The following is a 23370-nucleotide window of genomic DNA, read 5'->3' as shown; positions in this document are numbered from 1 at the left end:
TTAATTTCATGCTTTGCAATGAGCTATGAGCCAAGGCCTTGGATTGTCAGGCTTTGTTACACATTTAGATTATACCTAGAACCTGCCAGTAGCCAGTCAAGTGCTATCTCTCAAATTAAAGTGGCAGATTCTAAATCCTCTGTATTTAACCAAACAAGCAGTTTAGCCCCCCACTTACTATAATTGCAGTAGGTTTTTAGATATATTGGAATATTTGTGTGAGCCACACCATGGCCATTTGGCATCAGAGGGGATTAATTCCATAATGATTTACAAATACGAACATCCTGCCATTGGGAGGCTTCTGATGAAAATACAGTTCAAACACAGACATGTGCTTAAACTCTGATAGCAAAAGCACTGACAATCTGTGTCATTTAAAGAGTTGACAAAAGGCACTGGGTAATGACCCGTGTAGCTAAACTGTTAGCAATAACGTGTGTGATTCATATCCACTGAAGATGCTGCACTAGAAACACTTTTAATCTGAAGGTAGTCATAATGATTAGGTATGCCACCGGTACTTGATATTGCAGACTTCATACCCGGAGCTCCCAGTCACATCACAACAGACTTAAAAGTCAAAGAGAAGGATATGAATGCAGACATGACTAATTATTTGTCAAATAGCATTTAGGAAACTCTTTCAGGGAAGGTTCAAAAGAACCTCAAGCGAAGCATTAGCTGAGTTTCTTCTTTTGTGGTTGTATAGTTCTAGTATCCATAATCCTACCACTGGCCTTCATGGGATATGCACTTTATTAAAGCTGTGCCCCAGCCAGTCTTAAACCGTTATCAGGCATGAGGATGCCTGTGCACTGCGATAGCCCGGCCCCTGTCAGATTCATAGCCTTTTTCCGCACCACAAAGATTGAGAACTGAGCAATCACTCTTGACGTGGAGAGTTTGCAAATACAATATGAGCGAAGGAAAGAAGCTGAAAGGCTCAAAATCCAGTAAGACCTTAAGTAAATAAGCCCATTGGACACAGAGAAGGGTTTGGGAACTGTGGCTGAGGTCCTGTCTTATTTGTTGTGTGCCGGAACATTCAGTTTTCACTGGGAGGAGGCCTGTCTTCTACTAAAAACTCCTGTTTTTTTATTTTCTTTCTTTTTTTTTTTTAAAGCTGTTCTGACCAAAGTGACATTACAGTCAGAACACTATCATTAAACTTTTATGAATTCCGCAATACAAGCTTTCCATGTTGCTTCCTCTATTCTTGCGTCTTGGCAATCTCAAAATGGCAGCATGCTTTGCAAAGATACATAGGCGCAGGGCTATGAAATGGGATTTATTTGTGCAAATTGTTAACAAGGAACGATGTTTGTGTGCTCGGCCAAGTGCGCAAGAACAGAATATTTTAGGAGCGAGTTTTCTCCTCCACCCCGATGGCTCCCCCCCCCCGCCTCTCGCAGTCTTGTGGACCCTCCGGCCCGACAATACAGTATTAAACAGCCCTGGCTACAGCACAGAGCCAACTCTCTCCCTCCCAGTAATCCCACAATGGGTCCAAAACGAACTCAATTAAGCAAAATTAAAGACTCAAAAACAGGGGATTGATCTCAAAAATTCGCTCTCTGGGAAGGAAAGTGTTGCAGCTCACTGACTCCAGAGTAAGCACGCTCTGTAGTCGGGTGCTGGTGGTAAGAAAGTCTTAAAAAGTTTGTATTTTTGGGAGTCAGGTACGTATGATGCAGACAGTGCTTGTGATTATTTTTTGTTTTTATTTTATTTTATTTTTTGGTTATTTTGTTACAAGTTAAATGTTCTTGTTTTTCTTTTTTATGCTGAGTATCCTGTTTTTTTCATGGTTTTCTCATGAGTTGTCATTTTTGAACCTTAACTGTTGTTGTGGTTCTTTCTTTCGAGTCACCTGGGTTACAGAGAAATTCATTTCCCAGTACCCTCCTTCAGTTCATAATTTATTTCTTCAGCTTTTTTCTTTTCTTTTTTTTTATTTTTGGAATGAGAACATGCTGCTTGTTTCCATGGTTTTCATTTGAGTTCTGTTCTTTATTTGCTGTGTGTGGAATGCCTCTTTTTTTTTCTTTTTTTTCGTGACAATGTTTGATTTTGTTTTTGATTATTGTGCTATGTTTACCTACATAACAGACAAAACTGTAATAATGAACTGGCTTCGTCGCACCAAGATGGAAGGAATATGTTGTTTTTTCTCCATGCAACAGTCATGGAGGGGAATAGAGGAAACCCCACTCAGATAGAAATATTTTCATACATGTCCTCTTATCCGTATAATACCAAACTCTGGCAGGGAAGTGAAACACTTTATCGCTCCCCGCACAGCACATTCTCTGGACAAGCACAAGCTGTCTAAGAGCTTGGCACAGATTAGAAACCGAAGGCACCGAGTTTGATTCAGAAAGTTCACAGATGTGTAGGTTTTAACATGTTTTCAAAAACCACTTCAGACAAAAATAACTGCCGCCATGTTGGAACGTTTCAATGCTGCTGCAGATTTAAAAGGACAGATTGAACCGTCTTATATTTATATTGTTAAATGTTGCTTTTGGATTATTTGAGCTGAAAATTCTGGTGCAAAATGAAAATAGAGTTTGACTTTATTGAACAGAATATATATATTTTTTTATGACACTTAGTTACTGAAACTCGCAGCTTAGTGGCTTAGTGGCAGCAGTAAATCTGTCGTGTTTACCTGGTTTCTAAGTAAAGACTCGGTGCCTCAGTAGCAGTTACATATAACACTACAAAGCTTTGATATGTCCAAAAAAAATAGATCCAACATGCGTGCACTATCCAACACTCGTCCCCAGGTATCTCACCAAAGCAGCCATCTTGATTCATTATTACACAAGCTTGTGCCGTTCTCCATTTATGAATCTTACGTTGACATTTGCTTGATGGTTTTTTTTCTTTTTCCTTTTTTGCTTCAAACATTTTGCCTCCGTCTTTGTGTTGCGATTTCGTTTCGAGTTATTCTTATTGTTTTTTATTTGAGTTTTGAATTTTCCTTTTTTTTCATTTTCTTTATCTCTCCCATCTTTTTATTTTTTTGTTTTTCACCCCCTCCCTCCCTTCCTCCTTCCCCTCCCCGTCCTTCCCCGTCCTCCTCGTCCCCCCTTCCTTCCCTTCCTGTCCTATCCACCTCACCAGAGCCCTCAGCTCCCCCTCAAGAAATTAAGTGCAGCAGCACCAGCTCCACCACCCTGTTGGTAAGTTGGCGCCCCCCGCCTTTGAAGAGTCAGAATGGTGTCCTGGCGGGGTATAGGGTGCGCTACCAGGTGGTGGGCCCGTCAGACGGGGCCGGTGACGACGAGGAACCCATGGAGGAGCCGTTGGTGCCTGCAGCTGAAGAGCAGGTGCTGCTGCAGCGACTGGAGAAGTGGACCCAGTACCGCGTCACTGTGTCCGCCTCCACTGTGATCGGATCAGGCCCTGAGAGCGAGCCCCTCGTCTGTCGGACAGATGAAGACGGTACATGAGTCCTTATTTCGTAGACTATACCTAGAGATGGAGATGTAACATGTGCAGCACATACAAGCCTGAAGTGCTCTAAAGATGTTCGGGTTTCAAATAGTACCAAGGTTTTTCAAATAACAAGATGACGTACAGCTATGTAAAGCTTATGAACGGAAACACTCGAATTAGATAACGCACTTGGGAAATAAGGCATTTTGCTTTTAAAACATAACCACGCAAATGTAATTTATTCTATAGCTAGCGCATCCAATAACTTGCATCAAGCTGTAGGCTTTTAGCAGTATTCCATTGCTCAGCTGAGAGCCATAAGCATTTATGAGGGATGCACACTCTAAGGCCATATCTGTCTGTGCATTTACGGTGGTAACAGCAGGTCGGAGGTTAAACATGTACGTACGCGTGAGGCTGCAGAAGACATGCGCTGACTGGAAAATCTAGTTGGTAAAACAGTATGAATGTGCAGAAACTACCACTGAGCATGAAAGGACAGAGAACACTACTGGTTGTCTTGTTTAAGAGTAAACCACGGGGTTGCTAAATTGTGAAAGTTGAATATTCCTGGAAAAAGTAAAAAGTGTTGTGCACATGAATAGATTTTTTTTCCCTCCTTCTGGTCATTTGATACACTTTTGGTGAAGCTATAATGCAGCAGTTCTGCACAACAAATACAATGCTTGGGGAGAAAAAAAACAGAAATGATTGCAAAAACATCTCCACCTCCACTTCTCAGAAAATATATATGACGCAGATGAGCTGAATAGCAGAATCCATGTGACAAAGAGGGAAAGAAGTTGAGCAATAAAACAGCAAAACTAAAAAAAGTAAAGACGTGAGCGCGTCACAGCACATCTGAATCATTGACGGATGGCTGACATTCGCTTCTGTTCGCTACGATCCATTTGGCGCCCATTACCGCAGCATTTTAAGCGTTTTTTTCTTACGCTGATCTACAACAAGTGCAACAGGAGAGACGGGCTTCAATTCTTTCCACACCTGTTTTAAAAGACGCCCCTGTCAGGCACTGGAGGGGTGAAAGCCAAAAACCCACTGACAATAGCTATAACAAATTTCCTGGTGTCATTACAATAATAACGTGTGACAGAAAAGTGCCCGGTAAAGAAATAACAGGCAGGGCTAAAAGGTAGAAAAGATTCCGGTAATAAACAAGATTGGTGCATGATCCTGGGGAAGATGGAGGGTGGGAGTGGGGGGAAATGGGGTTGTGATTTAAGGGGGCGAAGAAGGCGACTCGAAGTGTTTGTGGAGGAGCAAATGGAAGCAGTTTGAGTGGAAGAGTTTTATTAATGGCACATCCATCTCAGAAAGGGACGGACCGTGGCAGATCGAAAGGCCTAGAAGCAAGGCCTGCCATAAAGGTCTGTCATTATGACTGAGAGACAAGGCTTCCCATTGACAGACACATAAGGTGGAAGAGACGGAGGAGGGGTGGTGTGATGGGAGGTGTGGTAACGTGGGAAGACAGGCACTGGCATGTGTTGGTTGTGTTTTAACGTCTCTGTCCGTCATTCTTGGAGTAAGTTTCATGGATATGCATGTGTGCATCCATAGACTGTATAAAAGATGGACGTAGCAACCGGTCCTGAAAAATGAAGCCAACCCGGAAGTGTCAAAAACCTGCAATATCACTACGTCCACTAGTCCTGGCTCCAAAAAGCCCTGGCTCCCATAGAAATGAATTGGAAAAGAAGTGATCACAGATCATGAAATACTGCATTCCTCCAGCTCAGGATTTTTTTCTTATTAGTTTTCATGGTCAAATCCAGAGATCAGGTGGCCAATCTGAAAATAAATCAATACTGAATTTTTAAAAAATCATCAACATTTTGCGGGGCAAGGGGCGTGGCTGGCTTGATTGACAGTCGGCAGCGACCATACAGAGGAAGCGAGCAGAAGGCGGTAAATGTGGGCGGGCAGAGAGGGCCCGCCTCTCAATCCGTCTGACCAATCGCTGCTCCTATGGCTCCGCCCCCCTCCGACGATTTTTGCGTCACTGGCTCCAAAAATCCAAGATGTCAACCAGGAAGTAGCAAAACCCTGGCTTCATTTTCTCAGTGCAGAAACCAACGGGTGACGTCACGGCAGCTACGTCTATCTTTTATACAGTCTATGGGTGCATCTCTTATCTTGTACTGCTCTTGCAAATACCGTTTCCATTGAGCCAAATGTATCAGAATTCTTCAACAACACACTCTGACTTGAGGATTTGCTTTGTTTCCTGTAGTGCCCGGGGCTCCTCCAAGGCGTGTGGAGGTGGAGGTCCTCAACTCCACAGCTCTTAAGGTGATGTGGCGTTCCCTGACGCCGGGCAAGCAGCACGGTCAGATCCGTGGCTACCAGGTTCACTATGTACGTGTGGAAAATGGCGAGTCACGGGGCCTGCCCCTCATCAAGGACGTGATGCTGGCCGATGCCCAGGTATGACCATCTCACAGTGTCCCCGCTACAACTCAGCTAAAATATAAAGTCCAACCACATAGCATGCTTGCACTGTGCATTAATGCAGGGGTTTTATTTTTGCTCACTTGCAAATATATAGTCATTTCAAAAGTTTGCACAACTTCTCTGCTCATAAAGACTGTAAAATTGTGTACTTTATCTGCGCCGTTGTAGCTGTGCAAATACTGCTGCGGCAGGGGAAACGATATGGGTGCTTTTCCCTCTTGGATTTCGTTTCATATTGCTGTAATATTCTTTTCCCCTCAGCCAACAACAAGAGCTGAAATCAAAGCTTCACTAATCTTGTCCTCCCTCTTCTACCTCTGTGGCTTGTATTAGGAATGTCTAGACCCCTGCTTTATGGCAACATCTGCCATGAAATATTTGATGGTGTGCTTGTATCCAAACACAAAGAAAATGCTGATTATAGTATTCTGTACTTTGGGGAGGGGGCGAAGGGTAAAATTGGCATGAAAACATTTTACCAAAAAATCAGCCTCGACTGACAGAATTGTAGTGAATGCCCCATTTTTTTTGTCTTCTTTTTACAAAACTTCTGTCAACACAGTTCTGGAGGAATCCTGCCAAAAAAGAGGCTTTTTTTTTTTTTTTTTGCACAGTAGCAATCATCCAATTGGAAATTACAGCCTTGAAGCAATAGGGTAAACAACATAGAAAAGAATAGCTGCGTGCATTGCTGCATATTTTGGGAATGAATGAATCAAGAGCTATTTATTGCACATGAATGAAGGCTCCATGCAGGCCAAATGCCACCAGCATCAAGTTAGATTTTTGGTATTTAGCTGACCCGTGAATTCAAGAGCTTAAATAAGCTAAATTATAAGATCCAAAGCGATGCACACTCCAAGAATACCTGGTTAAAAAACATCCTCAAAACAACTTGAACCCTTTAAAGCTACGTCTTCATGTTGTTACTGGCTGTAGTTAAGAGATCGATGATTTACCAGCTTGTTATTTTGCTGCACAGTTAAGCATCTCCAGGCCCCACTAGCAGACGACTGTCAGCTTTGTTTCAGTTGCACCTCTTAACGCGAGCCTCACTCTCGACTGACCTCCTAAAACTAGTGACCTATTTCTGACACCCCACCCTCTGCTCCCCAAACCTCTAATGCCCCCGTCTCTCACAATCCTGTTTCTTCCCTTTCTTTTTTTTTTTTTTTTTTTTTTTTAAAAAAAAAAAAAAAAAAAAAACCATTGCTCTCTCTCCTGCACTCTCCTCTTTGGCGGGGGGGGTTAGTGGGAAACGGACGATACAGCTGAATATGTGAGTACGAAGTTTCACCTGAGTGCTTTGTGTACTTGAAAAAGGGTATAAACAGCGGGTACTGCATCAACCTGGTCGGATTCACGGTCCACGCCACGCGTCCAATCTTTATTCATAAAGTCTGAATAACAAAGTGGCTCTGAGGCTTCACCTCGGTCGCCTGGCCAGACAACACTATCACTAAAGAAAAGAAAAAAAAAAAGAGGACAAAACCTCTGGTGCCAGTTAGCTTGTAAAAGAAAATGGCTGATGCAATATCCACTGACCGTTGTGCCTGGAATGCTTAATGCTACTGTGTGCTGATACAGTGTGTTTTGTCTTGTGCTCTGGTAGTGTGTGTTTTTTTTTTGGTTTGTTTGTTTGTTTCTGTGTGTGCGATATTTAATCCATTTATTTTCATTTTGGTGCCTTGGATTTCTTGTGCTGCTTTAAGTTGTATAGATTGTAGTTTACAGAATGTCCCTGTATGACCTTTGAATCCTACTTTAAATTCCTCATCACATCTTTTGGTTATCATTCTCATTTTTTCTCCACCAACAAATCGTACCCCCGTTTTGAACTCCGATTTGCAACCCCAGTCCATCTGCGTTACATGAATACCATGTCAAGTGCAAGACAGTACTTATAGCTCATTTACCTTTATTGACTTCTCCCATCCCTCTGCCAACCAGCCTGTTAAAAACCTCATTCTGCATTCGCTCAAACCCGCTCCCTTGAAAGATTCATTAGAATTGATCGGAAGCCTCTCTTTGAAGAGGACTCAAGGAAACTTAATGGCTGAGGTAAAAAACTGCCTGCGAGTGGCGAGGATGTATTCAGCATGCATTTATCAAAGTTAAGTTGTTGATTGGAATATCGCTCGAGGAATAAGGGGGAGGCTACTTTCCATTTACATACCTAATGTCCCTCCTCCACCTTGGCGGCTCTGAGGATTTACGTAATGGAATGGTCTCCCATTACACAGGGGGAAACATTACATTTAATGCATGCCTCGTGAAAATTAATAAAGAGGACCGGGAGACACTTCACTTAGATTAACATTCTGCATAAGGCTCTTTGAGCTGCACAAAGTGGGGTCAAATCATGAAAAATTCAAGACACATTTTGACATTTCCCTGTCCCTGTCTCTTCCATGTCTCCCGTAGGAAATGGTCATTGGAGGACTCAAACCAGACACCACTTACTCCATCACGGTGGCAGCATACACCACCAAGGGGGATGGAGCTCGGAGCAAACCTAAACTGGTGGTGACCAAAGGGGCAGGTCAGTGAGAAGTTAAACCATTTATCTGGTGCTTTAGTCATAGACCCTTTGTTTATGCAGCAAATAACGGCAGCATGTTCACTATTCTGCATGTGACCGGAGGGTTCCTTGCTCAGGGGTTCCTTATCGTTCCAGTCCAGCTGTGAACAGCACTAAAGGAGCCGTCATTTAGAGCCCCAACGTGATGTGTTTATCTGAAACCTGTTTGGAAGATACAGAAAGCAGCCACAAACAAATGCGAGAAATCCTGACATTTATACGAGTGCATTAGAAATTCTTGAGGATTCAGAAATCCGTATCGAGTTAACCGTCTGCTTTTTTTTTTTTTTTTTCTTGAGACACATCTGAGACTCGGTTGGTATTTGTGTCTGTCGGTGCTGCATTTTGCATTTCAGTCATGTTCGAAGGACTATCCACAGATTTTTTATTTTTTTTATATCTGGTCAAGGAGATCAAGAGATCAAAAATAGATTTGAGGTTACTTTGAGATTTTTTAGACAGATTATGACAGCATGAAAAACCCCTGTTGAGTGTTTGGGTTCAGCTGCAATAAAAAAAAAAAAAAAGATTGCTAGTCAATGCCTGCACTCCGTCTTTTTTTTTTCCCTTATTACCGCTAGTGTGCACACCAGTTTGCCGAGGCTGTGTGTGCCTGTGCCTGCAGCTTAGTTACCATAACCATGATCTAAACCTGTGAGGCTGGCAGCCGGAGAGTGTGAAAACCTTCTTTGAGAGAGAAAGGCATCGCGCCAAGGTAGAAGCGCCCTTTTGTGTGAGCGCCGTTGCCAGTTGGCTTTGGGAGGCTTCCGAGAGCCAATATGTGCACAACTGCTTACATACTTCCATTATGTTGCGTACACATGTCTACATACACACCTAGTGACTCACATGCACGTCGTCTCCGCTACGAAGCACACACACAGAATATGCAGACCTACACTGTGGCGCTCCTTACACCACAGCACACGCGTGACACATTCTCACGACCCGACACCCACAAACATAGGCAAGTTTCCCAGATCGTGACAGGTGTGCGTTACAGGTGTCAGGGAGCGCGACACCGCCAAAGGGGCTCGAGTGAGCGCTGTCACTCTCCATCCTCCTGTCAGGACTGGCTGAGTGATATGCCAGTCGAGATCATTCTGCTTGTCCCTCAGAGGGGAAGCCTCTTCTTTTTTATTATTGTTATTGAAGTTTAAAGAAACGGTTTATGCCAGAGGCTAAGATAAATTGAAAAAAAAAGGGAAGGGGGTGAAGGATGGGGAGGAAAAACAGGGAGAACAGCCTTTTTTTTTTTTTTTGGAGGCAAAGTAGTTGTCCTTCTTGTTCTGAGAGATGTTAGGATGGCCTCGTGAATAGCAGCGTGTTCCCACTTTTTAATGAAATTTCTGAGGTAGCGTGGTAGTTTCTGAGGTCTATATCAAGCAGTGAACAAAAGAGATTTTTTTTTTTGCGTTCTCTGGGGACTGAGCCAGGGGCAGGGAGATACAAAAAATAAACTGGCAAAATCTTTTGAATAATGTTTTTTTGTTGTTGTTCTCCAGAGTAAACTTATCTTTATCTGCAAACTTGAGAGCATCACCAAGAAAACGAGATCAAACGTCATTAGCAGATGTGACAAAATCATGAAATTATACATTAGTTCCACCTTTAATTACAAAGGTCAGTCTCATGTTAGAGACTGATAGTAACATCCCAGTTAACAAGCCCTTCTTTGTCTTTAATTCTCTCTAAAGCCTTGAAAATGTAAGTGTGAAATTAGAACTACATGCAAACAAACATGCTGTGTGTCCTAATTTTGACATGCATCCAGTAAAAGCCACACCAACACTGGATCTAAACATGTATGAATAAAATGATAACACCTCTGCAAAACCAGCCTTTCAAGTGCTTTGCCTTTGTGTGAACTCACTCATGAACATTTTAAATGAAGTATGTAAATAAATGAAATATTGTACCCCATTACTAATGCATTAACTTTTTTTTTTTTTTGCACTTAAGGAGAACAGTTGCCTCCAGAAATATGACATCATAGCGTGGCTCTTTTTAGGAAACATAAAGGCCCGAACAACAACAACGTCAATACAGAGCATCGTGACAAAGGGAGCATGTGTTCGAGCCGCTTAAAAGTCGAATCTTATCAATGGCCGAGTCTTTTCATCTTCCAGACGTTCCAACGAGCCCGTCTGGTTATTTGACGAAAGTATCCACAAGAATCTATCTTGGGATTTTTTATTTATATGAAAGCGGCTATAACTAGAACACGCCTATTTGCGAGACACAGACAAACAACATTTATTGTGTGGCTGGAACAGTCTTTGTTGGTTGAACGGAGTTTGAAATACTTTCCAAACTCCTCCTATAATGAGCAACCACCGACAACAAGAAAAAATACGTTTTTTAAGGGGTCCAGGAGGAGTCTTCATTAACAAAACGTTGAAATTACATCTGAGTGTTTCCGCTATCGCATCAATGGGATGAAAGATGCAGTAATCATTGACCTTTCTGAATGAATGAAATGAAATTATCATAGTTTTGTTTGAGCTTTCTCTAATTGTCTTTGCATTATTTATTAACTGTGTTACAAGTAAGAATGGATGCAGATTGTAATGAATTCATTCATACTGACACTGGTTAAAACTCCCATTGCCCGGCGTCGTAATACATGAGTGATACATGACATTCCCCACCATACCAATTACTACTCTCCATGAACCCCCGGCACATAAACACACACATTCTCCTACAGTAGGCAGACTACATTGAAAGAAGGGAAAATGAACGTGGGAGAGGTGGATTTGTCGTGACCTTTAAGGATAAAAAAAAGATCTCCTACCCCCCGCCTGTCCTTAGATATTTTAAGTCTCCATAGGCAGGCTGTTATCGGCGGGTAATCAGCGGGAGATTTCTTTTTTCTTGTCAAGAAACGGTGCACAAAGCAGAGAATCTTACATCTGGGTGTTAGGTGATAATAAAAATGCAGCTCTGTTCATCTTTGCCTTTGCACACAGCACAGAGGTAATGCGCGTGTTTGTATGTATATGCCAGAGTGTGTGTGTGTGTGTGTGTGTGTGTGTGTGTGTGTGCATGAGTGGCATGCTGAAGAGAGGGAGGAAATGAGAAGGAAACCCGATCGCCCCTTTCTCNGTGTGTGTGTGTGTGTGTGTGTGCATGAGTGGCATGCTGAAGAGAGGGAGGAAATGAGAAGGAAACCCGATCGCCCCTTTCTCAGTCAGGCCGAGTGAGTGTCAACAGCAAGCTGTTAATACTGCGGCCTGATGGGAAACGTGCCGGGAGGCCCACGAGGAGGGATTGAACCGGGGTCGACCCTGAAATGGACACAGAGAGAGAGAGAGATGGGGAGGAGGTTAGGAAATGAAAGGGAGGAGGATTGGGAGGAGAGGTGAAGAAATGGGGAAAGGATAAGGGAAAGTGTGTGTTGGGGGTGGAGGGGAGGGTGACACAGAAGAGGCAAGGGACAATCAAGGTGTCCAGAAACCCCAGAATCACTCATGTACACACACACACACACACACACACACACACACACACACACACCTCTGCCTCCTCATATCCCTGTTGGGCTCTCTTTGCAGCTGATTGCTCCTTGTCCCCAGTCACCTTCATCATCCCTCATTCACTCATTTTTCACCCCCTCACCATGCCCTCATTCTCTTTATCATCACCCTGTAGCACCACACACAGCACACACCGTGAACAATTCCCCTCCACACACCCCCCTCTCTTTCCCTCCCGACACCAATCTGCCTGCCCGTGCCACTGATCCCTCTCCCCACTGTGGAATAGCCCACGGTTTCAAATACACAAATAATAAAAGTGTTTCATGGCCACAAAGGCCGTGATGGTCACATATTGTATGCCAGCCTGTTGCACTGACAAATGAAGCACACGTGGACTGAAAGACACACTCATAAAGTCATCACAGGGTCATTATGTGTGATTCTATTTCCTTGATTAGTGGCGAGCATGAAGGCAGAGCGGGCTTTTAAATGACACCAAGCTGAGCTTTAGTATGTAGCCGAGAAGTATTAGGAGCATTCATCTCGCCCGGCACTCGGCGCACCCCCGCCTTTCCATTACCGGCGAAAGCTCAGTTGACTAGCCAACACCTACACACCCAGCCCCATCTTCCTCCAGCAACAGTCTTCAGAAAGAAGATTATTACCTAACAGAAAATGAATAATAAGAGCAGAGGAAGGGGGACAGTGTGAAGTGGATTGCTTTGTGTGTGGGTGTTTTTTTTTTTACTTCGTACACACCAAAGATTTACATCTTGGCACAACATGTAGACACATATACACAGACACACTCGCACAATGATACTATTCCACGGAGAGGGAGGGCTGTTGCCTCAGACTAATGTTAGCTTCTTCCAAATTACTTTAAGTCCATACTGGGCAACAAGCCAAATAGCACCGTGTGTCAGCTGGAATGGTGATATAGGAGACCGAGCTGACTGCAAAACAGGGCATATACCCTCACCCTGCACGGCATCCATCACACACAAAGATACACAAAAAAGGAAACACGAGATGCTAATAGTCCAACAAAAACAGAAAAAAAAATTAATTAGTGTAACAGTTAAATTTTGGATGACCAGGGATGAAGAAGTAATTCAAATGTATCTGTAATTGTGGCTGTGTTTAAAAAAACAAAAAAAGGAAATGATGAAATGTATGTTACACATTCAACTAGAGTTAATTATTTGTATTCAGCTTATTCAGCATTTTTAATTTATGCTGAGGAAGCTCTCACTGCCAGAGCCCACCTATTTGCTGCAGACCCAGTTTGCCGACCCAGTTGGCAAGCCTTTTAAAAACACAAACATGCAAAGATTGCCGATCTTCTCGCCAGTCTCATGCAAATTAACGAAATTAATTTCATGAAGGTGAATAAACTGAAAAGGGTTTCATTACCTGCTTCATCCAGTCAGTCTCACAGCAGAAGAATATTTTTCAATTGAGTAATTTTTTTATTGAGTATTGCAGCCCCACTAATATTTGCCAGTTATTTGTCCTGCTGCTACCTTGTATTTCTGAGAAAGGAGCGACGTAGATGAGTGAGTTAAGATATAATCTATTTACAGAGAGATGGGGCTCAAGTGGGAATCAGCCACACTCATCTCTCACAAAGCTTTGACGGCAGTTTGAGAACTGAAGGCTTCCCATAACCGCCGCTGCCTCTATCTCAGTGATGGGACCTTAAAAGGAGGGTTAAGATAAGACGTGTGTCATCCATAAGAGCAGCAAAACTGTGCCGCTCTGAAGAATGGTGTCTAGACCCCAAGAGTAGATCATCCATTTTACAACAAGAGATGACTACAGCTGAAAGAGGCACTGTTCTTTGCTTAAAGTTTTAGTGGTGCTTTGCAGTGCTGAAATGATTTTTGGCTGGAGCTTACATGTATCATGAAATGGTAATGGGTACAGTGATCACTCAAGAATTTAAAGGCTCTGAGGATCTTTCACATCTCCGTGCAACGCGATCTGACTCACTTTGTTAGGATGTTAACTGATGAATGGCTGAAATTAAAACTATTATCGTTGGCGTAGCGTCTGTAATGTTCCAGTATTAACCATAGGCACTGAGAGTTCTTTAATTATCTTTGTTGTCTTCTTTTTTATTGCACCTTACAGTATTTATTGTACTAATCAGTATAGTCAGACTGATCTGATTAGGGCATTTGTTTGCCATACCAAAAAAAAATGCTTCATTAGTATCAGGTGCACCCGTATCCGTAGCAACAATGTCAGGGTTTCAGTGCGTAATGGTTTAGCTACAGAGCACTTGGTGAGCATTGCTGTAATTATGAAACATGCAAGCTTTGGCTGCTATATTCTACCCACTAACTTAAAGAGGGATGGATGAAGTGCCATAAAACAAACTGATGATGGTTATACATACTGAATGATTCTCATTTGTGCAGCCTGTTACTTCAAAATCTATATTTTCATGTAACTGGACTAACATATAACGCACTAAAATTCTAATTTTTTCTCCTTTGTGTTTACAGTGCCTGGTCAGCCCTATCTGTCAGTGGCTCAGGACTCTGAGACATCTGCTGTGGTTCGCTGGGATCCCCCAGACCTGACCAATGGCATGGACCTGCAGGGTTACCGGCTCCAGTTTGGCCGAAAAGATGTCTCTCCTTTGGCCACGCTGGAGTTCGCTCCCCAAGAACGGGTGTACTATGTGGGCAACATTCACCGGGGCGCCACTTATCTCTTTAAGCTCTCAGCCAAGAGCAGGGGGGGCTTTGGGGAAGAGGCTGTGGTGGACCTCTCTGTGCCTGAGAACTCGCCAGGGGGATACCCTCAAATTAACGATGTCTCCAACGTGACATGCTGCTCGGTCCAGCTGTCCTGGTCTCCACCAGTGCTGGCAGAGAGGAACGGAGTGATCACAGAGTACACTTTGGCCTATAAAGAAGCCGGCACCGGAGATGCACCACGGGAACTTCACTTGCCCCCCAGCCAGTCCAGCTATGTTCTCAACAGCCTCAAACCGAACTCAGCATATGACGTGAAAATACGTGCACACACCAGTGTAGGTCCAGGGCCCTACAGCCCGCCTATCCAGTATCGGACGGTGGCCTTTGATCCAGCAGGTAGGGCTTGCCTGTTTCTTTCCCAACCTGGTTGGCAGGGGGTTGGAAATTGGCTAAAAAAAATACAAAAAAAATCTGCAACAACACAAAAATGAAAACAGCCCCATCCCCACCTTCAACACCTCCACCTCTCCTCAAGAAAGAGGAAAGATTGATATTTAAATTGCTTGCCGTGGGATACTCACTTCACTAACCCAAACCAGGTAAAACCCAAGTCAGTAAGTTATAGTCAGTCATTTTGAGAAAGTGGAGAGCAGCGTAGAATTTCAAGGTAAGTGCTGTTTGGTCAGACACTCCTGTCAGTCATCGTTGCAGCCCTTTTTGCTAAGCACACTCACGCAGCTAATGCCATCTCACATCCCCAGTTTTCAAGCAAGGTAGGACATCAGTCAAATCCAGTCACTCCAAGAGTATGTTTGGACTATTCTAAGATTACAGAAATCAGATTTTTGGTTCTTTATTTTGTTTTTGGTTTTGGGTTTGTTTTGAGATATTCTTCCCTTCCTAACTCCCTTCCTCCCCTAAAGCCTCCTTCCCCCTTCCCCTGTCCCGTAACAGGACAGCTTGTGGCATGGCATCCCACAGATGCACTGCTGAGGACTGTTGGCATGCTGTGTTTTGGGTCTGTCTCTATGTCCGCGTGGCAGCACGTTGGCAGTGCCAACCCATACTCAGTAGAGGTGCGGGAACAGTTGGCATTGGGACCACATGGGTCAGTTGTTCATCATCGAGTGGTCATGGTTCAAAGACAGCGGTGAGATGGGTTGGCACTACCCACGGCGGCGAGCCAGCGGACGCACCCTTGTGCTCCATGGGTCTGTTGTCCATGAGTCTTACGTGCTGTGTGTCTTAACCAATGGCGTCGCCCTTCTCACAGCCAATCACAGCTCACCGTTACACTCACTCTCCAACCCAGAGGAACGTTGCAGGGGAAGAACAGCTTTTTTGTTGTTTTTAAACCAAAGGCTCTTCATTTGTTTTTCTTTCCTTGGTCTCTCTACATGTTCCATTCACTGAGGGTACATTTCTCTTTGTGTTTTTTTTTTTTTCTTCTCTTGCATTTGTCCAATCAACAGATGTTCCCAAGAATTTCACTGTCAAGTGGGCCACCAAGACTACAGTGGTTCTTGCTTGGAAGTTTTCTGAAAGCAGGTCTCCATACAAATGCACGGTGAGTTTAATTTTGCAAAAGCAAAAGAAAATAAAATAATAACATCAGCTGAGTTACGTTTTAGATTCAAAGCATTCTGAAATCCCCACGATGTAACTTAGAACCCTTGAAATTAAATTGACTTTTCCCTGGTTTCAGTAAATTAATTCACCTCCCAATCATGCTCGAAATTTACATCTGTTCTTACCTGCATCTTCTGTATTGCTTGTCCTATCTATTTACCCACCAATCTACTAATCAGCTATCCTTCTTGCCAAAAAAAACAGTTCTTAATTATCTGTTGAACTCTAGGTTGAGTATAACCGCCAGAAGATGGATGTGGACGCCAGGCAGATGAGGGTGCTCGTCACTGGGCTCAGGCACAACACCACCTATGAGTTCAGAGTGACCTGCCAAGAGAGCGTGGATGGCGGGCCAAGACATCGTGTGGTGGCCAGGACTGCACCACTCATCCTGGTCAAGAAACCCAAGCTGGACATCTACGCCGAGTCAGACAACACGTTCTCCATGTCTTTCCCACAAGTCGATAGCAAAGACGTCAAGTGAGTATCGTGTGCTAAAGACGTTAGCGTGATATGTGTTGAGATCTCAAGTTGTCTGGTCTGTGCTCTTGTGGGAAGTCTCAATTGACTGAGATTTTTTCATCTAAATGTTTTGAAAAATGGTCATTTACTTTGGCGCTGTGTTTCCAGGAACTTCTATGTGGTAGTGGTGCCGCTTAAGAAGACACCAGGAACAGTTAAAAACCTGAAGAACCCTGATGAAATGGACATGGAGGAGGTAAGATCCTCTAAAACAAGGAAAGAGCGGTGTGGGCTTAATCTGCCACACAAAAAACACGGTGAGGTTTATTTGGTGTAGTGCAGCAAACAGAATGAAGCATACAGTATGTGTGTAAATAACTTGTCTCTTCACTGTACTAAATCCCTGTGCTTTCAGGGAGGGATTCCAGAGTCAATGTTACCAGCGGTTGCATATGCTAACTGCACTGTGCACACCATGTACCAGAAATAGGCAAACACAACACAGACATAAGCACATCTCAGCTATGCTAATTTATCCCCCCCCTCAAGCATGCAGAAGAGAGAATTACACAGTCTTCTCCCACTCTTCCCATAGCTCGGGGTCACCTTGAGCGCGAGATCAACAGCAACCATCCCTATTGGATTCGGGATTACACACATTCCCTCTGCTTGGTGCCCGCCTCTGTCTGCAGTTAGAGCTGAATGAGAGGGCTTGGATGTTGAGGGGTGGGGGGGCAGTTGGAGCCTGGTTTCATGGAATATTGCCAGACAGTTAGCAGCTTTTCACTCTAAGGGGGCAGTTACACCTACAGTTTGTTTTCCATGATCGCAGGCTGTCGACTCAAAGAATTTAACTCCTTGTACAGAAAAGTCACTCGATCAATCTAATAGTGTGTAACTCTGTCAAATTACAATTTTCTATCAGTGGGGGTGGTGCGCTCCAGTCGAGTCATTGACCAGAAAACTTCCAGGACTGGTGTCACAAAAGATATATTTCAAATACAAACTACAAGTTTTCCCCTTCGAAGTAATCCCCCTGGACGCTAACACACTTTCTGCAGCTCCGTCGTCACAGCCATCTTGATGTCGTCCACGTCTTCTAAACAGGTCCCCTTGATGACCCCCTTGAGCTTGAGGTAGAGGCAGAGCCAGGTGGGGTGAGTAGGGAGGTTGCTCCAGTACAGAGATGTTCTTCTCAGCCAGGAACTGTGGGATGCTCAGGGCGTTGTGTGCAGACAATTCTCACCTCTTCTGGCGCACTGAACGAAGCAAACGCTGCAGGATCTCTTCGTAGACGTGCTGGTTGATCATCTGAAGGGGAAAACTTGTAGTTTGTAGTTTGTGTTGAGATACATCTTTTGTGACACCAGTCCTGGAACTTTTCTGACACACCTTATAGATATATAATGTAAACTGAAGTTTGCCTTACTGACTATATCTAAAAGCTTTTGCCTCCTTTGGTCTGTTTTTCATCTGGTCTTTAGAAACACTGCAGATTTTAAACAAAACCTTCACAGCATCACCTTCACAGATCAGACTGTTCTCTAGATTTAGTCGGTTAATTTGAAACTGATGTTTTTGCAGAAGTGAACACAAAAAAATGTAAACCAATATGCTTTTGTAACCTTCAGCTGTTGCGGGAGGTGACCCCAAAGCGCCGTTCACGCCGTCAGCTGGCTCAGCTGGACCAGAGGAAGCCCTACATCATAGCCTGCTTCAAGCGCCTGCCCTCCACCTTCACAGTGGGATCCGACCACGGCCAAAGCATCTGTGAGAACAAGCCTCTCGAACCTAACCAGGAGTACGTCTTCTTCCTGCTGGCGGAGCTCAATGCCACCTCCGGGGTGAGTTGCCAGTTCAGCTCAGTTGAACTCAATTCAGTGCACCTATTTTCAGGCAATTTCTTTTTGCCAAAGTGGATTTATTATTTCAGTTCTGGTCGTTTAACCCTCTGAACCTCAAGCAGTTTGTCGGGCGTTTTCTCGCTCCTGTCACATTTTTACTCGCTGTGGGCTCATTTTTCACTGCAGTATAAAATCCTGCGCCTCTGTGGAAACAGCACAACCACGGATACATGGAGAGAGAAGCCGAACATGTGTTTTGCGCAGTATAACAACATAATAATGGCATAAATCATAAAAGCTAAAGAAAAAGCAGAAGGAAAAAGAAAGAAAAAAACACAGACTTGAATCAAGATATGCAGCATGTTTCCAAGTCCACACAGGCGTTAACAATACTGGATAAAAATCTTTTCTCTACATAGTCTAGATATTTTACCACCTTTAATTTGTTTCCATACTTGTTTCACATCTGAACACAGCCTGCAGTTGCCGTTTCTGGCCTTGAAAAATGTGTAACTTATGTGTTTTTTAAATGTGATTGTAAAGCTAACATGCCTTTCCAGAGATGGCAAAAGTCCTCACATTCTTTACTTCAGTAGAGATGCTTGTGTAAAAACAAACTCTGGTAAAAGTAGAAGTACTGATTCAACTCCTTTATTCAAGTAAAAGTTAAAAAGTACAGATTCAGAAATTTACTTAAGTACAAAAGTAAAAATGAATTTATAGCTTCGATGAGACACGATGCCTCTTTTGATGACTTTGCAAAACTAAAAAAGTTTAAAGCACCCAAACTAGGATTGTTTTCATCCTTTAAGAAGCTGCACAGTGCTGCTACAGAGAAACACATCACTGGACAGTTTTCCATTTCATTATAAACATTAAACCTTATAATCAACATGGAAACACTCGTCTCTCTTCTTCTACCAACATCTGTTAGTGAGCCTCAGCAGAAGCTGGTTCTCAAAGTTCTTTGCATGAAGACGGGCCCTTTTGGGTCTGAAAATCAGACTCTGGCAGGCAGCTGAGGCAGGCAGGAGTGTGTTGAGCTTCACTGCTGGTAAAGATAAAGACGTTTGTTGTTACGTCTTTTACGTCATGTCGTCATCGGCGGAGGTTGAAACAACTAACGAGCCAGTTTAGAGAATGTAAGGAGTAGAAAGTCCAGATGTTTGTGTTCAAACGTTGGGAGTAAAAGTTAAAAGTCGTCAGAAAGATTAATTCTCGAGTAAAGTACAGATACCTGCAGAATCTACTTAAGTACAGTAACAAAGTATTTGTACTTCCCACCTCTGTGCCTTTCCGATATGTTTTGTTTGTTCAGATCTAACACTGCATCTGCACTGGACTCTAACCTCGGCTGTGCCTCGTGCTAACTTGTGATTTTTCTGCGCAGAAAATGTTCGCGACCAGCCCCTACACCGACACAGTGATGACCGAAGGGCCGCCCCCTCTGACGGTGGAGCCCGGGGACGGACTCATATGGGTGGTGGGCCCCGTCCTGGCTGTGGTCTTCATCATCTGCATCGTGATCGCCATTCTCCTGTACAAAAAGTGAGTCGGCTTGGGAATTGTAGTTTTGTTGTGGTGAATGCTGTGGAAACTTTACAGTGTATAAAAAAAATAACACTGTCCAACCTCAAATGATAGAAAATAGCTCTCCGTTTACGATACACTGATGTGTTGTACGAGTATAAAAAGATATTTAACAGTACGTGTTTCCACCATATCATTAAGATGGAGGGAATTGAACCCTTTGCTCTGCACTACAGCTACAGGCGCACACAAGCTGTAACTATAATCCACGCTTTTTATCAATTAGAGTAAATGTGCTGTAGATCAGGCGTGTTTTCCTTATTCAGCAACACAAAAATGAAGATTTTCTTGTCATTTGATGTTGAAGCAGTTGTTTGTAGTGTAACTGCAGAACTGGGTTATGGGGAAATAATTGCATGTTAGGGAGCATGTTGAAAGATGGGCTTATTTGGTATTCATAGCAGCATGATATTGAAAGACCCAACAACATTGTTGCATGTAAAAATGAAAGAGGTTTTCTTGTGTGGGAAAAAAAAGATGGTTGTGGGAAGTGAGTTGGTTGGAGAAAGAAGAGAGGAGGAGATTCTTTGAGATGGTGCTCAGGAACTGGACTCGTGGTAGAAGAGATTAAAAAAAAAGATTTATATCTCAAATAATGCCTGTTAATTCCAAATATAAGATGCAAAGGTGTTATTTCAGCGATGCCCAAGCTAGTTATAATCATTTAAAATTTTGTTATTGGCAATTTCGCTGTAGTGGGTTTTATTTTATAGTCTTTAAAGTTTAATGATCCTTACAGCAGCAGCTCTCGTCCTGTGACAGGTGCAAATGAATTTATTATTCCTCAGCATCCTTTGGAACATACATATACAGTCAATACTTCACCCTTCTTTTACAGTTAGCTGCAGCTATTAATCTCAGCGAAGGTGTAAGAGTAGGTCGCCCTACACACTGGGGAAGATCCCTGAATTATCTGAAGGGAGCCCGGGCTTGGTGTGGGCAACACAAGTGCAGCGTGCTACTGTCAGATGATCCCTGACTACCTGACCTTGCCTTACCTCCGTCTTGGTGGTTAGGGAGAGTAACATCTCTCCTTGGATCTCTCTCTCTCTCTTTTTTTTCTCTCTTCTCTTTCTCTCCGCCTCACTCTCCCATCTCCCCACCTCCATCTCTCCCTGGTGAATAGTGTTTCCCGGGTCTGCCCTTGGCCCTGACATTCCCCTTTCCCATCTGTATCCGCGCCCTCGTGCACGCACATACACAACAACACACACACATGCACACACACACACGGGCTCGCAAACGTCTGCGCTTACTTGCACATTTCATTGAACGCTCGCTCATTCTCACCCACTGACACACGAGCACACACACATGCACACGCCTCTCATCCAAATGCTGATGAGCTTTATCTCACTTTTTTTTTTTGCGAGCCCAGCAGCGACCCCTGTGAATTTTAAACTGCTCTCTATTGATTTATCTCTCTTCTTGCCTCCCCCTTTCCCTTTCTCCTTGTGTGTTGTGTTTTCACCATCTTTATATATTTATTTGACTCCTATTGCTTTCTCTGGAAACAGCAAACCTGACAGGTAAGGCTTAGTCTTACTTAGATTGAATGCATTTTAGACAAGACTAAATAGCCTGCCTCAGCAAAAAAAAAAAAAAGGGCAATGCCTTTAATTAGTGAGGGTGAAGGCGGATTGTGCATACTTGATACGTGTTCACAGCTTCTCAGTTCTTGATTTGGGTTCCGTCTTGACCCGCCGAGCTACGGAGCTGTTGAGTTATTAGCGAGAGTGGTAACGGTTTTGCTGGATCAAGAGCTCACGAAAAAGTTATTCTGTCGTTACTGTCGTCGTCCTTTTTTCTACTATTTGTTTGTCTCGCTCTCCAGCCGCAAGAGAAAAGAGTGCGAGCCGCGCACCAAGTGTCTCCTGAACAACGCGGACATCACGCCTCACCACCCCACGGACCCGGTGGAGATGAGACGCATCAACTTCCAAACTCCAGGTACGGGACAGACAACACAGAGGATCAAAACAGTCTGATTGTAAAACTGAATAACATAATCCGACTGTACCTTTTACTGAGAGCAGCCAATTCTTAGAGGATACATAAACCAAAGAAGCTCGTTTTTGCAGGAGCTTTAAAATCCTTTTTTTCATTTTTGGAACCTACTGGGATGGAAAGAGAATTTCCAAAACTGGCAAAGGATGTTAATTAACAGCCACCCAATTATAAAAATACAGTTAGTGGCTATGGATCTTGTATTACTTTAGGGGGGGAAGTAAAAAGGCAAACACCTGCAGAAGACTTCTTTACACAAAATGAGGACTTTTTAGAGAAAACAGGGCGTCAGTGTGTTTTCATGTAAACAGCAGATTGTTACACTGACACACACACAGATTAACTGTTAAAAATGGTGGCATTTAAAGTTAAATATGTGCTGTGATATCCGTGGAGTGCCCCCATCCCCTCCTCCTCTCATATCATCTGTTTGACATTTATGTGCCTTCATAACTTCTTTCAGGCCATTTTTCTATGTTCGCCATGACCCCCCATGTAACAATTAACCATTGATGAATAACAAATAGAAAGTATTTCTGCTGCCGGACTGGAAACAAATCCTGGTTTTGTTCCCCTCGGTTTCTACATGCCTCCATTTTTTTTTTTTTTTCTTATGATTTTCATCTGAGCTACAATCTGGTGTTAACAACATTCGATCCCGCAAGGCAGCTGAACTTTGCCCGCCATCTTCCTCCCGCCTCCCTTTCGGACCTCGTTTTCTATCGTTGCTGAGCCTCCCATGATTTGGCTCCAATGGTTTGTTTCCTTTCATCACAGTGGAATCAAATTAGCTTTTTTGGGGGCGTTTCTTGTACTGTTCTTGATTGAGTTAAGCTTCCAGTGTCCAATTACAAAGCCAAGTTTGTAAAAAAATAAATATTGCTGGCATGTCTGTCGACCAGTTTTGGAAACCTTAATCTTGATCTGATCCGATTGCAGTTACATTTAACCAACTTTTATGAACATATTGCACACTTTCTAGGTGTAGCATCGAATCAAAACAAGATTGTCAGATTGTCGTCTCTCTCTTCCAGCAGTTATTTGACACGAGGCGACCCTCGTTTTTAAGGAACTTTTGCTTTAGTTCATAGTTTTAACCTGCCCGGGCAAACTGCACACACACACACAAACAAATTCCCAAG

General features: G+C 43.4%; 1 protein-coding gene across 7 annotated transcripts in view; it reads left to right on the top strand.

The window, feature by feature from the left end:
• Positions 1 to 23370, top strand: part of LOC103355422 (receptor-type tyrosine-protein phosphatase S-like) — a 136695-nt gene that overhangs the window by 74450 nt on the left and 38875 nt on the right. For all 7 annotated transcript variants that reach the window (XM_008279219.1, XM_008279217.1, XM_008279220.1 and 4 more), the window contains 10 exons: positions 3133 to 3453; positions 5702 to 5895; positions 8347 to 8464; positions 14499 to 15092; positions 16169 to 16263; positions 16555 to 16805; positions 16956 to 17043; positions 18419 to 18631; positions 20022 to 20179; positions 22056 to 22171. In XM_008279219.1, the coding sequence (XP_008277441.1) occupies positions 3133 to 3453; positions 5702 to 5895; positions 8347 to 8464; positions 14499 to 15092; positions 16169 to 16263; positions 16555 to 16805; positions 16956 to 17043; positions 18419 to 18631; positions 20022 to 20179; positions 22056 to 22171 (2148 nt within the window). The remainder of the gene's footprint in view (positions 1 to 3132; positions 3454 to 5701; positions 5896 to 8346; positions 8465 to 14498; positions 15093 to 16168; positions 16264 to 16554; positions 16806 to 16955; positions 17044 to 18418; positions 18632 to 20021; positions 20180 to 22055; positions 22172 to 23370) is intronic.

The sequence above is a fragment of the Stegastes partitus genome, unplaced genomic scaffold (assembly GCF_000690725.1).
Source record: "Stegastes partitus isolate 25-593 unplaced genomic scaffold, Stegastes_partitus-1.0.2 Scaffold149, whole genome shotgun sequence".
In the NCBI taxonomy this organism is placed as follows: Eukaryota; Metazoa; Chordata; class Actinopteri; family Pomacentridae; genus Stegastes; species Stegastes partitus.
Note: the sequence above shows the minus strand (reverse complement) of the source record. Positions and strands in the feature narration are given on the sequence as shown.